The sequence below is a fragment of the Haliaeetus albicilla genome, chromosome 18, assembly GCF_947461875.1.
Source record: "Haliaeetus albicilla chromosome 18, bHalAlb1.1, whole genome shotgun sequence".
Taxonomy (NCBI): Eukaryota; Metazoa; Chordata; class Aves; order Accipitriformes; family Accipitridae; genus Haliaeetus; species Haliaeetus albicilla.
The window spans coordinates 30,791,600-30,806,249 of NC_091500.1; the positions used below are offsets into that span (position 1 = coordinate 30,791,600).

At 48.9% G+C, this 14,650-nt stretch overlaps 1 protein-coding gene across 19 annotated transcripts in view; it reads right to left on the bottom strand.

The window, feature by feature from the left end:
* The window catches only part of R3HDM2 (R3H domain containing 2), a 60,163-nt gene that overhangs the window by 8,476 nt on the left and 37,037 nt on the right, over nt 1-14,650 (bottom strand). For 6 of the 19 annotated variants that reach the window (XM_069806493.1, XM_069806495.1, XM_069806494.1 and 3 more), the window contains 10 exons: nt 13,438-13,564; nt 12,225-12,303; nt 11,395-11,454; nt 10,570-10,710; nt 10,073-10,181; nt 8,787-8,882; nt 7,226-7,257; nt 7,075-7,128; nt 4,415-4,647; nt 1,439-1,644 (listed from right to left, as the gene is read on the bottom strand). In XM_069806493.1, the coding sequence (XP_069662594.1) occupies nt 1,439-1,644; nt 4,415-4,647; nt 7,075-7,128; nt 7,226-7,257; nt 8,787-8,882; nt 10,073-10,181; nt 10,570-10,710; nt 11,395-11,454; nt 12,225-12,303; nt 13,438-13,564 (1,137 nt within the window). The remainder of the gene's footprint in view (nt 1-1,438; nt 1,645-4,414; nt 4,648-7,074; nt 7,129-7,225; nt 7,258-8,786; nt 8,883-10,072; nt 10,182-10,569; nt 10,711-11,394; nt 11,455-12,224; nt 12,304-13,437; nt 13,565-14,650) is intronic. The other 13 variants (XM_069806487.1, XM_069806481.1, XM_069806496.1 and 10 more) reach the window with 9 other exon arrangements.

Genomic DNA, 14,650 nt, shown 5'->3' on the forward strand with positions numbered 1-14,650 from the left:
ATGAAAAAAGTTTTTCCAGGACCTAAACCACTAGAACAGCCAAACAGTAGAAGATACAAAATAAAAACCCCAGCAAGACCCAGTGATCCTGCACAAGCTCCAGAAGCCTGCTGTGCGTTCAAACCTCCCACCCAGGGCACTGTGCTCTGTCCCATGCCATGCTACTGCTCCAGACAGACACTCCTGCTAGTGTTAGCACTGGACCCTGGCTACCTCAGGAAGGCACCTCATCTGTAGAACTGAGATGCTTCCCTTGAGTCTCAGCATCCTCTGCAAACAGATCCAGAACCCTGGAGCCAGTCCAGGGCCCAAGAACTGCAAGCTCCCTCCATCCTCATACAGACAGCAACAGACACTAAGGAGCTGTTCATGTTATCTGCAGTAAGAGCTATTCAAGGAGGCTTGTTTCCTCCTCCCATCCCAGCCCACTGAAAACACTTAGAATCATGAAACAGCCAAGGTTGGAAGGGACCTCAGAAGATCATCTGGTCCAACCTTTCATGGGAAAGGGAGCCTAGATAAGATTATCTAGCACCCTCCCCATCCAGTTGCATCTTGAAAACCTCCAGTGTAACTTGCAGTTCTTTGCTGTAGGAGACATGGTAAGTACGAGATGATGCACCAGAAAGGATCCCTGTAAAGCTCGTAGGCAGGCTGAGGTCCACCACTGACATGCTGCTCTGAATAGGGCAAGACGGGAAGGTACTGAGGATACTTCCCATGCATACCGCCCAGCTCTGCACCCACTGAACAGCAGGCAGCTTTGCTCTCCGAAACTGCCCACCAGGGTTGGCTCCCACCCCTTCACCAGTCCTGCAGTGATGCAGGGGCAGCTCTTGTGCTGTTTTTTTACAGCCTCAGGAGCAGAACAAAGTATGTAGGAATGACAGCCACAAAGTGCTTTCCAGAGGGCTCCATCCTCAGAAATAGCCCTGCAGGCTGTGGAACATCACTTGGGTTTAACTCAGGGAGGGCCTGGAGAATACACCCAGGCACAGTTCCAGGTCTGCCTCTCCCCAGGACATCAGGTGACCAGCCATGGGATTTCAGCACTGGGGAGCTCAAACCCAACTACCATTTGTGACAGTCCCTCACCATGAGGGCAACTGGTTCTAGAACATAACCCTGCCACTCAGCAAAGGGCTACAGATCCCTTGCCAGGAGGGCTGCTGGCTTGAGCAGATACAGAGAGGCTGGCAAGTTGAGATGTCACAGAGCATCATATTCAGGCACAGCATGGCCCCCAACCTTCTCCTGCTCTCTGCCAATAGCGCAGAGGGACTGTCACTCCCTAACAGGCAGCAAATGCGAGGACACCCAAAACCCACCGGGCAAAGTGTGAGTCCAGAGCACCCTGAGTGTATGCTGGCTCTGTTTCTATGTCCCACCCATGAGCACAAGGAGCTTACTGAGCCCTGGATACTGTGCAGCCACTCACCTGGGATATCATAGCTGGCTGCTGCTGGGCTGCAGGTGGAAGTCCTTGGGGCTGTGGTGGTGGCTGTTGGGGTGGCTGTGGTTGAGGCTGCTGGGTTGTGCAGGGTAGGAGGCCACGGCTGGGCTGTGAGGAAGGGGATTGGCTGCATGCTTCAGGGGTGCCTAGTACCAAACCTTGAACAGAGAAAGGCATGGCAGGGTTGGAACCTGGGAGAGAAAAACATCAATTCGTTGATGGGGAGGGCGGGGAGGGTAGATCCTGTCACTACCTCCTATACTGCAGGCAGACTGCATTCTCTGCTGTCCACATGGGAGCTTCCACCGGGGACAGGGTGAGCAGGCTGCAGGCTAAGGCACAAGCCTGCCTCTGCTTCACAGCAAACCAAGGTGCTGACACCCTCAGGACTCCAGGTGATTGTACCTCTCTCCTCTCCATGTCCATGTACACGCACTGACCCTCCACAGCTGGGTCACGGCACCTTCTTCTCCCCCTGACCCATGCATGCCCTGCCCCACACAGGGAAGACCGGGATGCAATTCTTGTTCCAGACTATGGCCACAAGTTGTACAGCTGTTATTGTCAAGAGCGTGCTCTCTTCCCTGACCCTAAGCTAGCACCCTCACTCCTAGTGGACAGCCTACACAGTGGTCCCCACCCACAGCTCTCAGGTAGCTGCTGTTTGTGTAAACCTTTGCAACTGATTCTTTGGAGGGATGTGCCCTCTGTCTTGTCTGGAAAGCAGCAGGCACAAGTCAGGGACTTCTATAAATGCCATGGTCCTTCTGCTGGGAAGAGCAATCTGGCTGTTAACAGCAGCACCTGCCTGGTGGAGGGCTCTCTACCCCAGCATGAGGCAGAGATTACAAAAAGAGGGAGCTGCCAGATACACTCATGTCAGCTCAGTACCATAAACCAGTCTGTGGAAAGAAGCTGGAGAGCTGTTCCCAGTCACAGCTCAGTTCTGCAGCTAGGCAAGGCCCCTGCTCTGACACTAATACGTCATCATGATTTGTTCAAGTGCTTGCCCAGAACAGAGAGGGGAGTGAGGGAATCCTATTTTATGGCCACATAGACTCAGCACACACACATCTTTTCAGTAAAAGGCTAGGGGTGGCAGGCTGAAAGCAATTCCTTCCCATGCTAGGAAAAATTGTTAGGAAGGAGTGCAATACATGCTGCAGGGCTCCCAGCTGGGAAGTGCTCTCCTCAGTATTGCAGTCTTCCAGAAATAAAAGGGCTGTGAAACTATTGCTTGATGCCCAGTAGCTGCTATTTAACTAATTCTGCCTCTGATCTACTGCATTTCAACAGCGAATCTTCAGGCATTCTGCTAAGGAGGTCTGTATCATCAGCCACGTGGTGCAAAGAAGGAAATATTTCAGTTGGGCAGGGGCTGAATGCTGAGATGGGAAAAGAGCCCCAGAGTCCTAGGTTCTTCCTCCCCCAAAGAATAAACATGAGGATATGGAGGGTGGTGGGTTTTTTTCCCCCAAGTGAAAATTCCTTTGCTCTTCCCCCACCAAGACATTTCTAATCACTCCCCATTATGTAAAGCCTGGAGAGCAATTGGCTTCTGTTCCCAGGGGAGACCTGGAGGAAAAATACAGAAAGAGCAAAAAAGCAGATTCTTGCTTGCTCTGCTTTGCACATGGCTGGGACAGATCTTCAAATAACTACTCCCATCAGTTGATGAATCAGTCCCAGAGGTGGCTGCAATAATCAAAGTAAGCGCAGCCCTGAGCACAATGGAAACAGGGTCGCAAGAGATGACGTAGCCACCTTTAAACTGCAAGATTAATGTGTAGTTTTCAAAGCCAGCCTGGGTGCTAGAACAGCAGCCTGGCTGGCTTTTAGATCCATCCCTTTTATTTGAAAGGATTCTTGTGGAGCAGTCTAATCACCCACAAGCACCAATCTGCCTCCCCTCCCCAGTAAAATGACAGCTCTCAAGCATTTGGTGACCTGCTGCCTACCAGTGAGAATGGAGGAAGCTAGACAGTGAGACAACACTGGATTTTGCTCATTGATATTGCATAGCAATTGTACCCAGCTACTATATGGCACCTTAGTTATCACTGGACCATTAAACTGAGAGCAAAGACCTGTGCTGCCTCTTCCACAAATGCCTTTCACAAGCAGTCCATTGAAAATAAAGGACTCTGCTCCCCACTGATAGAAGGGCTGGTGCCCTGCCAAGTGCAGCACACATCCTCTCAGGAAGCTGTTGTCAGTAACAGATTATCAGCGATGCCCCACAGTAACATTCTCCGTGCATGGGCTACCCTTTGTATTACCTAGATGGAAAAGGAAGAACTGATCTGAAGAAGGCAAAGAGACTTGTGATCCTAATTCCCTTTGGTGCTCCTGAAACCTTGAGCTGTATTCAACAGCTCTTGAAGAGCTGCAGGCCCAGCTCCCTGCTGTTATGTTTGCTCTCAGGAGTACAGTGAATCATTTTGAGAGAACATCGTAGGCAGATACCAATTAACGTAGTCTTTGTCTGATGAGATAGACTGTGTCTGATGAGATAGACTAATTGGTGACACCCTTCCCTGGACCTCCTTTGTTGGAAAGGAAGGAAAAGTGCCAGGTGGTTTACCCTGACCATGCATCCTTAGGGCTGTAAGGGATTCTGGGGAGCAGAAAGGAATGGCACGTAACTTGCAGCACAGCAGGGGAGAGAAAACAACAGAAAATTGACAGCTTGAGTTCCAGGGTATGGGACTAAAAAATGTCCGTTGTCTGAGATAACTCTGCTAGAGGGAAGGAAGATCTGGTGGCGAGTATTGAAAAAGCAGATGATGAACGAACTGGCATATCCCAGCCTAGGTACTGAACACATTCAGATGATGCCAACCCATGTCCCATTTTAACCAGATTCCCTGACCAGAGCATCATGAACCCCAGCTCCCCAGCCCAAAGACTGTCTGCTAAGTGCCCTTTGGCAGAAGGTGTGCAGGGGAAACAGTACAGTACCTGCCCGGGACGTTCTGCTGGCAGTGCTGCCTTTGCTACTCCCGATGCTGTCCCCCCGTGTCAGGATGGAGATGCCACTGAAGCTGCTGGCTTTGGTAACAGGTGGTCGCAGGTTGCGGATGGAGCCATCTGAATCTGTGCTGCTCCATGGCCGAGGCTCCAGCGACTTTATCTCGCTCTCTGTGCTGCTCTGGCGGCTGCCTGAGGCCCGGTTCAAACTGTCCCGGTTGCCCCTGCAGAGACCAGAGGAGTTAGACCGCACCTCCAGCGGAAAGGGGCAGCAGCAGGACCTGCACACCGGGGTGGTGAGCCCAGTCAGCAGCTGGCTCTGTGACACAGCATGTTGGCACTTTGTACAGGGATCTGACAGCGAACAAATACCCTGGGTCACAGCTTTCTTGGGCATGCACTGTGAAGACCCAGACACTGCTGATCTTCCTTGGTGTATGTTGACAGCTGGCTCCTGGCCCTTTTCCCTAGCTAGATCCCAGCCTGGAAGAGATGCCAGCAGGGCCAGAGCATGATCCCTTGCTAAAGCCCTCCTTGTCTCAGAACAGGAAGCTTTTAACAGAGGCCTTGAGACAAGGCTGATCGAGATCTTGCGAGACCACTTTCCATACCAGCCCTAGTAAGGCTTTCTGCCCAGCTGGAACAGCTGCATCCTGGGATATTGCTATGCTCGAACAGCTACATCCTGGGATATTGCTATGCTCAGAGCTGTGCTCCCACTGATCACCCTCCCTTAGCCCCAGGGACAGGTCTGGGCACAGCAGGGCTTTATGGAGTCAGCAAAACATCCCAAGCAGTAAGCCTGGTTTATCAGCCCAGCTAAGGATCATAAGCACAGTAATGGGTTCCTGGGCCTTCACTGGGGAGGAATGGTGAGGAAGGCAACACTGGAAGAGATGCTCATATAAAGCTGCAGGCTGAGCCTGGCAGCAGCTCCACGCAGTTGTGGATGGGACAAGATAGGCTTGGAAGGAACTTCTGAGGTGATATTCTGGGCTGCTGGGAGCATGTGAGAACCAAAAAAAATACGTCTCTTGGAAAACCAGTACAATGGTTATATCCCTAAAGAGATGAAGAAATTGGACTATGCAGCCTCAAACCCAAAATTACAGTTGATCTAACAGGCACCACTGTCAAGCTCTTGGGCCCTCTCCAACCTAAACTCTGAAGGCTGCTCCTGGGGATGTGTATGGGGAAGGGGCGCATCATGGCCTCTGTTCTGACCCAGCTGCAAACTCCGGTTCCCCGAGAACCCAGACCCCTCTCAAGCTGATTTCTGCTAACCCAGCAGCATAATGGTTCTGCTTTTTCTATGAATGCTCTCCAAACTCCAGGCCCGCTACCACACCCTTGCTCTCCAAGAGCACTGCCCTAGCAGCTTCAGCCATGCCTTCCTCTCCATTAACCTTACTACAGCCTGTTTCCAAGTGCATCCACCAGCAGAGAGCTCTCTGCAATCAGATTTGTGCTTCAGCAGCATTAATACAGGACTTCCAAGTGAGTGAAACAGACAGCTGCATTGCTCTGAATGCCAGGCTTTGAGGGTGGTAAGTCTCTGGAGTTCAGAGACATCATCTCCAGCACCATAGCTGAGGGAACCCCAATCTCTTCAAGAGCTTGTCTATCTCTGTTCAGTGCTCAAAAATGGTCCCAAGGCCCACACATCCTCCTTCTCCCCACTATAGGAACCACAAAACAAAGACAGCAGGTTAACCAAGCTCTTTAGGGACCGGGCACAACAGTCAGAAAAGCTCCTAGCGCAGCCACAGCTGCAGTTCAGCTCCTAAAGCTGCAATCACACCAGCAATGGGTTTTTTTGCCACTTCCTGGGCGAGTTTTCCTGCAGCTCCATGGCTGATCTGAAAACTATACCCCCTGCCTTGAACACCACTGCCATGCGCAGACTCCAGGACACAGTCCCTGTAACTGTGCTAAGGACACTTGATTTTCCACGACAGTGTCTCTCCAAGGACAGCCTGAGCCATGCGACGGACTGAGGAGAGGGGCAAAGCTTTCCCTATGCTTGCTTAGATCCTCCTGTCCTGTTCATACACAAAGATGCTTCATCTCTAGAGCTTGGCTACTAAACGAGAGGACAGCAGGCATGAGGGTCTTTCCATTTTCATCCTGTTCTTTATCCTCATACCTTCAGCAGCCTCCTGCAGCAGGGGTCTCTGCAAGGTGACTTGTCAGGCTAACTCCATCTTTCCAGCCCTTTCATCCACAGGAAAACTACTTTATAAGAAAACGCTGCTCAGACATGTTCCCAGTGCCCTCTGCAGCATAGTCCGGTTGAAATGGAAGCCTGAGACATTTCATTGCCACCATTAAGTAATCCAGCCTTTATAATCAGGGATTAGGGACAACCCCACCCTATCTGGATGCTGATCCTGTCACTGTAAGGGCAGGGACTTTCCTATTGTTTTGGGAAACAAGAGGAGGAATGGTTTGAAAACTGCTGGAATCCTCCGCTTCTCCATTCCTCGCTGCCATTCCCACCTTCCACCCCTCCATTTTAATCGATGAATCAGCAAAAAAGGACTTGGAAATTGATGTTGCAAAAAATACAACTTCAGTAACTTCACAAGCAGCCATGCATGGGGCAAACTTACTCAGCAGGACAATGTACAAAGTAAGTCACACAGAGGTACCTAAAAATCTGCCTCCGTTTGTGAGAACTAGAAGAAAAGCCTTCTTTGGAGAGTCTGTCGGTTAACATCAGAAAAAAGCATCATTATAGAGTCATGCAGTCCTCACAGAGAAAGCCAGAGATACAAATATTGTCTGCTAAATAGTACTAACCTGCTGTCGGTGAGATATCCATTCTGGCCACTCTGGAAGCATGGAAAAGACATGGAGACGGGAAGGAAAGAAAAGGGAGACTTAGTAACTTTGAAAGCAACAAGCCCAGGCAATTTCAAAGCAAGGAGGAGCAAAGCACTAACAGTATGGGACTCCGACATAGTTTGAATTGTGCACCAGTTACTTGGTTGCTCAGGAGTCTTGCTGAGCCTTCTGCACACCAGTCCCATTTGGCTCTCCATCCAGGCCCATTAAGAACCTTTCCTGATACCTGTGACCCTGAGATCTCTCAAGAGTTTGCAAATCTGAGTCCTCAGTCCTCAACTCCCTCCTTCATTGTTTTAAGTCAGCTTTGATGGTAGCTTTGTCAATGGAACAATCAAGGCCAGACATTCAAGGGTCCTTATCTGCTAAATGCAGGCACAATCATCAGAGCCACGAAAAAAAGGCAGAGGGCTCAAAGCCAGCCCAGCCCACTCTGTGATAGTCACCCCTGCCTCTGGAAGTCAGATGCAAAGCACTGGCTCAGCCCATGAACACAGAGCAAGGGTAAGTACATGCCCACCCAGTGTTGTGCTAACATGGGACAGCACCTGTTCTAGTCTAGGACTATAGGCAGAGCTGCTTACTAACTTTTCTGGATGGCTTGGGCCTGTGCATGTAAGACAAGTCCATGATCACAACTGGCTGGAGAGTCATCAGCTGAAGCCTGGTGACTCGACTAGGGACTCAGCACAGTGGCTGCCTTAACATCCTCCTTGGGCAGGCACATGGCAATTCCCATTAGGACAAATGAAAGGTGTCATCCCCAAGATGCACAAAAGCAGCAGGCAAGGAGCTGGACTTTGAACATGATCCACGACAGACGGGCACTTGGAATCGTCCCCGATTCCATCATTTGCCACATTGACACAGCATGGAGAGCTGCCTCCAGCTGGCAGATTGTATGCAACACAGCAGAGCACAGCAGCCTCTCTGAGCCAGACATGAGCAAGGAACACAGCTCCAGCTTAGAGGAGTTCCACATAAGGAGCAGAGATCTCAAGGAAGCAATAACCAGGCTGGACACTTCGTAAGAAAGACAATAAATGTACTGCCCAGATTCATCCCGTAAAGGCAGAGAGCCCTGCCTGATACTCCAAGGGCAGCACTGCTTGGTCAGGAGGTTGAAGCTGCAGCACTGGAGAGAAGCTGGGGGAGACAGCTGCTGCTCCTTTCAGGTTCATCGATTTGCTAGTCATCCCAGAAATGCCACTGCATAAGCTTATAATCTTGCTGGGCAGCAAGGAGCAAAACTGCCTCCTCTGTCAGTCCCCACACGTCTATTGCCCCCTGAAACAGGCAATTTAGGGAAGGAGCAGACTGGGGAGTGGAGGTTGTCTCCTTTATCTCAATGTCTTAGACATCTCTGTTAGGAGCTGGAATTCAATGGTAGATACCAAGAACACTGGGAAATTTGTAGAAAAGGCAATGACAAGATCTGACCTCTTAGCATACTCAAGGTCACCTTCTGCCACAAAGTTCCAGGAAGGTACCAGGCAAGTGAGTCATCCAAGCTTACCTCTCGTGCAAATATCCGCTCCCTGACCCGCTGATACTCTTCCTCTCGCTCTTCTATAGATTTGCTCCTTCTCCCATCCTGCAAGGGGAGTCTGATCTGAAGGGACAAACACATCTCAGCGGGTCAGCAGTTGCCAATGGGAGCAGGGGGCGCAGTCAGCTCCTGATATTTTTACGTAGCAGTGTAAGTGGATGTGGATTATGCAGTGTGTGCGTGATGCCTGGATGCAATGACACAGCCTCTGCCTTTGAACCTACCTTCTGGACACCTATGTCTAGGGATGAACATCCTGGAGGTCTTAGTACACTCCACCTCCTGGATCAAGCACAACCACTCTCCCTGAACTCTGTCTGATTCAGAAGGGACAGATCAGGACTATCACCATGTACTTCTGAAAGACAGTCTTTTCCCAGGGGTCAAAAGTTAAAGGCCACTCTTTGGAGCATATGCCAACACAGCAAACTCCTGCTCGGTCATGGATTCTGTGCTTCGTGGGCAGCTGCATCACCTGCAGAGCACCACCATGGGGAAACCAGAAACTGATACCGACTGCAATGACCAGATCCCCATCCTGACGACTGAAGTTCAGAAACATGACCCAACGCAAGGGATAGTGGTATGCTGGGGCGATGTTAAGATGGGAACTATAAGAGCAAAGAGCATGAGATCCCTGGTGAAGAGGTCTCCTGTCTCTTGCCCTGTTTTTGATGTTCAAGATTCTGTCTGACACAGGCTGGGAAAACAGCCACAGATGAACAAGGCTAGCTCTGTGTTATGGGTGTGGTGCCACCTGTGACAGCCTGAAGGCAGCCAGAGATTCAGGAGGGTTTTTAGCTCCGATGACTGGCAATGCTGCTGAGCTCAAAGTGTTTCATTTTGCCGATGGTTTCCTTCCAGCAGCACTGCAAGGTCCTGATGACTTCACAGCTTGACTCGCTGCAAGCCCTGGGGAGGGGTGGGAGAGATGCTTGGCAACACTCAGCTCTGGGGCATTTCCAAGGAAACCTTAGCAAAAGGCTTCACCTTAAAGCCTGGCCCAGCCACCAGTCGATATTCAGGGTACAGAAAAGTACCCGCCACAGAATCCACACAAATTCTTCATGCATTTCCACAATATTTTGTAAAGTTTTCATGATATATCTAGATGCTGCTGCTTGGGTGGGGTAGAAGCTTCTATTAAAGAAGGTAACTGCAGGAAACCCAAGAGAAATTTAGAGTTGTTCTCATCTTGGAAAAGTCGCATTTAACTTTCACGAAGTATGCAGATACCCCATTGCCACCCTTACCTGATTATCATCTCGGTCCATGCTGGTATCATCTCGTTTTAGGATAAACCTCTGCGGGAACTCTGCATTCTTCTCATCTTTGATGTGCTCAGAGAACCTCTGCTCAGGGCTGCAGGAAGAACCAGCCCTTGTTAGAAGGGCAAAAATAGGCATAGAACTGTCTTCATAAAACCACTGCCTTGCAGGGAGTAAGGGGGTGTGCAAAGATGTTTGTTGTGTTGAATCTCTCCTGTCTGATGGCAACAAGAGCTCCTGCCCCTTCTCTGAGAACTAAAGAGAGCTAGGAAGGGCTTGCAAATACATACGCTTAGGACTGGAAGCGAGGGATTCTTCTCTTCTAGAGAGGGGACCTGCCCTTCTTATGGAGGCAAAAACATGTGGTGTGGAATCCATCCTGCTCTTGACCATGCCAGGACTCTTTGTCTGGGGGTCATGCAGCACCATGCAAGGAAGGGGAGGGGATGCCAGCCCAGTTATTCTCTTTCCCTCCCCCTTACATTCGTGTGTTACTGGTCTTGTTGATTATGACCGCCTTCCCGGTTTGGTCAACGTTATGGTCCATGCCGAAGTAGGCAGCTACCCGGTGCAGCAGCATCCTATGGTATGAGGTCATCTGAGGGAACTTCTTAAACTGATTGCTGAGAAGAGGGAAGAAAGCATTAGAATTTAGAAGGCCTTGAAACAGACAATGATAATCTGACAACAAAAGAGAGATCAAGGCCAGAGGAGCCTTAACCAGATCCCAGGTCAGACCATACCACCTATTCTACGCAGTTAAGTCATGACTCAAGTGCTGCCTCTTACACTGACCATGAGCATGGGCTTACACTGCTTTGTCAGACAGAGTTGGGCTGATTCAAGAGCTCAAGTTGAATAGGCCTTTCCTGAAACAAGACCAGCTTGTGCAGAAATGCACATTTGTTTCTAAGCAGGAACAGGAGCCAGAATTAGTACTTATACTGCGACTTCTCTGATCCTATTAGATAAAGAAGTTTGCAAGCTCTGCTGCAGACACATATTCCACCTCATGTTCTGGGATGTGAATCCTGCCCCTGGTTTCTCCGCCCCCAGTTTATGCTAGGAAAAGAAGCACAATGGCACTAATCTCCTTCACAGTGGATAGGGTGTTAAAGCAATTGATACCCAATCAATATGATACTCAGAAACCTTGTGTGTGGACAAAAGGAGATGGAGGATGTACAAAAGAACAGGCCTCCTAACCAGCGTGTCCAAAAGACACTCCCTTCTTCCCCGGGTGCCCAAGTTCCTAAACTGTAAGTTACAAACCTCTTTTGCTTGACACAAACTTGATGATCACTTACTTGTTATCACTAATAAATTCCAGAATCTCCTGTTCTAACTTTAGTAGCATCATTCTATCCCTGTCAAGAAAAGAAAAAGGAAAAGGCCACCTTTAGAAGCAGTGAAACACAGCTTTCGCTGCTTGGTACCCCCCTCCCCACAACAGAGAAAAGTCACAAATACCTGGAGCAAGCAACACTATTAACCAGGCCTCACACATCCTCCACAGGAATGAACTAAAAAACTCCACATTTTTTCATATAAAGTAAATTAATTGCCAGATTTTTTTTTCAGTTTAAAGTTGTTGCTTTGCTAACAGTGCTTGGCTTTTGGTAATATTGAATCTCTGCTCTGCTGGAAGCTCCACTGGTAGAGACTCCAGCTTTGTTATTCTACGCCAGCATTTGGCTTGATTACATTTATTACTGACACAGCAGCAGTTGCTTTAGAGGTTGGTATTTGACAATCATTTATAGAAGGGTTTTAAAGCAATCAAGATTCCTTCCTGCTTGCATTCAAACAATTTTTTTTTTCCTCTTTCTCTCTTCATAATACACAATTGCATGTTTTGATTGACTGCAGTACATAAAATTACAGTTGTGCTTTTTGTTTCTACACTGCCCCAGCTTCCAGTAATGATCTCTGAATTCCAAAAAGTAAAACACACTTTCAGGTACTTTCTGTAGTTGCTGCAGTATCCCCCTCCTCCCAACATACATGAATACATACATACATATACACACATGCACACAAACACCATGGGTTTAAGAGTCAATCAAAGAAGCATCGGTCGCCAGGTACTCCCTCCCTTCACTCCATCAGCATGTTGTTTTACTGACTAGGGACCTACCGTGGGTTTTTTTTCAGTGTATTTACTAAAAATTCATGCAAATCTATTCCAGTGGAGTCTGTATATTCCTGGCTGGAATCTGAAACAACAGCAGCAGAACAAATTAACAAAACACTGCGATAGAATAGACTGAAGGGAAGAGGTGTGTGTCTCACTACACGCATGAGGATGATGTCCCCACGTTGCTGCCAGAGGAAATTCGGCCTCATTCTCAGCACCAACTACTCACGACAGGAAGAGAGGAAAAAAAGCCCACCTTGTTACAGAACTGCATAGGTTGGGACCCATATCACCTGGGCTCAAGTCCAGTTTCTAGCACAGGCTCTGAATGCAACCTCTAGGTCAAGTTTCTCAATCTGTAAAATAGGGACTGTATACCCTTTCCCCTGTGAGCAGCAGGAGGATCAGTACGCTACATACAAGGCACTATGAGCACAAGGCCCCATTAGGAGGATGCCAGAGAGAGGCAGATCAGATCAGTTCATGGAAGGAAACTTTGCCCCTAAAACCAGCCACTCAGAGTACACTCAGGATATTCCACACTGTTACAGGAGGCCCCTGCAAGCATAGTATACCATACTTTTGTGCAAGCAACTTCTGCACCTTTGATCCCGCAAGCTATTTAACTGGAAAGCCCCACTGGCCCTGCTCTTCCCCTCTCCCCACACCCTTTTTAATTTAAAAGTAATCGCAGAAAAAACAGTAAGTGAAACTCAATCTGCACCAGTGCAGAGTTGCCATCTGTACAAGGATTTCAGGTGCAATTTGCTCACTAGATTAAATGTGTATCTTTTTAGCCATTTCTATGCCCCAAAATCATACACGCAGGATCATACAGCAGAAACTTAGCTCACCTCCTTGCAACCTCACATCTTGCCACCTGTAGCAGGTTTTATAAAATCAAATCTAAACTGAAAGCAAAAGTCTATACAGTGGATCTTATTGGGTTTGCATCTGCACATTTAAAAAGCCACCAGATCACTATAAACTATGCAGGAAGCCTGCAAGTCTGTTGGGGCGCATGCCAATAATCTAGAGAAACCCTCCCCCCTCCCTCTCCATACTTTGCTCAGAAAGGATGTCATGAAAACGACACGTTCCTGTACAGTCATCAGCAGAGATAACCACTCTGCTTCCAGCAACTGTACCACTGGCCAGCAGAATCCTCAAAGCGAGTAAGAAAGGACCTGCCCTGTTCAAATGAGCACCTGACCTCGAGACAGCATTTTCCTTGGTGCCTTTTCTTTATTCTTGTCTTTTTCTTCTTTCTCAGCCCCATCTTTTGTGGACTTTTCCTCTTCCTTGTCAGAGGGGCAGCTAACGTGCAACTGAATGATGTCCTGGAACAAAACAAACCAGGCTGGTCTGAGTCACTTGCACACTCCCTGGAATCACTGCCATGGCTGGAGCTGTTGGCAACTGAGAAAGGCGTCACAGAAAGGCAGGAGATTCAGGTCGCAGATCTGAGACATTTCATAAGAAGCCCCATTCTCAGAACAGACAAAGCAGTCTCTCTCCCCACCCTCCTCACAACAAGAAGCCTTCAGCAGGCTCTGAGGGGGCTCTCAACAACATTTGTCACTGTTGAAAACCTCCCTTGCCTAGATCACCTCAGAATCTAAGTAACATGCTTCCCTATTTGAAGCTGATAAAATGCTACTACATTTTGGACTCAGGAGTGCCTAAGGTGAGGTAGGTCCTGCACTGTTTCAGTAAGACTCTACCATCTAACCTGGAAAGAGAAAGGGCATGAAGAGAAAACAGAATACACAGCAAAAAGCATATGTGGTGTGATGAGTGGTCCCTGTGCCACATGGGGCCTTCTGATGTTTCTTTTCACGTCCTCTCTTGAGTTGCAACTGCCCAGCATGGCCTGAGGATTCCCCCTGCTCCATGTGAAGAAATGTTAAACACCAGTGAGATTGTCAAAGGCAATGTCAGATGATGTGCTGCTCAGATTCAAGTTAAAATGGACTATAAAACCACCACCCTTTGTGCCAGCTGATCCTTCCCCATCCTTCTGCCTTTACACTAGTACAGTTCTGTGGCACCACGATGTGTGTTTATGGTTGCTTTAAAAGTCCTCCTAGTGACCCTACAGTTCTAAGTGAACCAACCATAAGACAGGAGACCAGCCTCTGGAGCTGGGGGTCTCAACACAAGGAAGGCTTAGAGGCCAAATACCCCATTCACCACAAGGGTGGGGTGGTCTGGGCAGCACTCAGCCCTAGCATAGGCCAAGTTTGTCCTTGTCAATGGAAAGTAGCACAGCAGTCTCTGATTTAGCACCACAGACCTAAGCTGGTGACTCTACATGGTGCGGTACTACGTCAGCTCGACAAAGATGGGCTATAGCTAGCCACAACCTGATCTACAGTGAGCCAGCTCAGATCTCCGCACACTGCACCATCCTGTGCTTCTAAAGC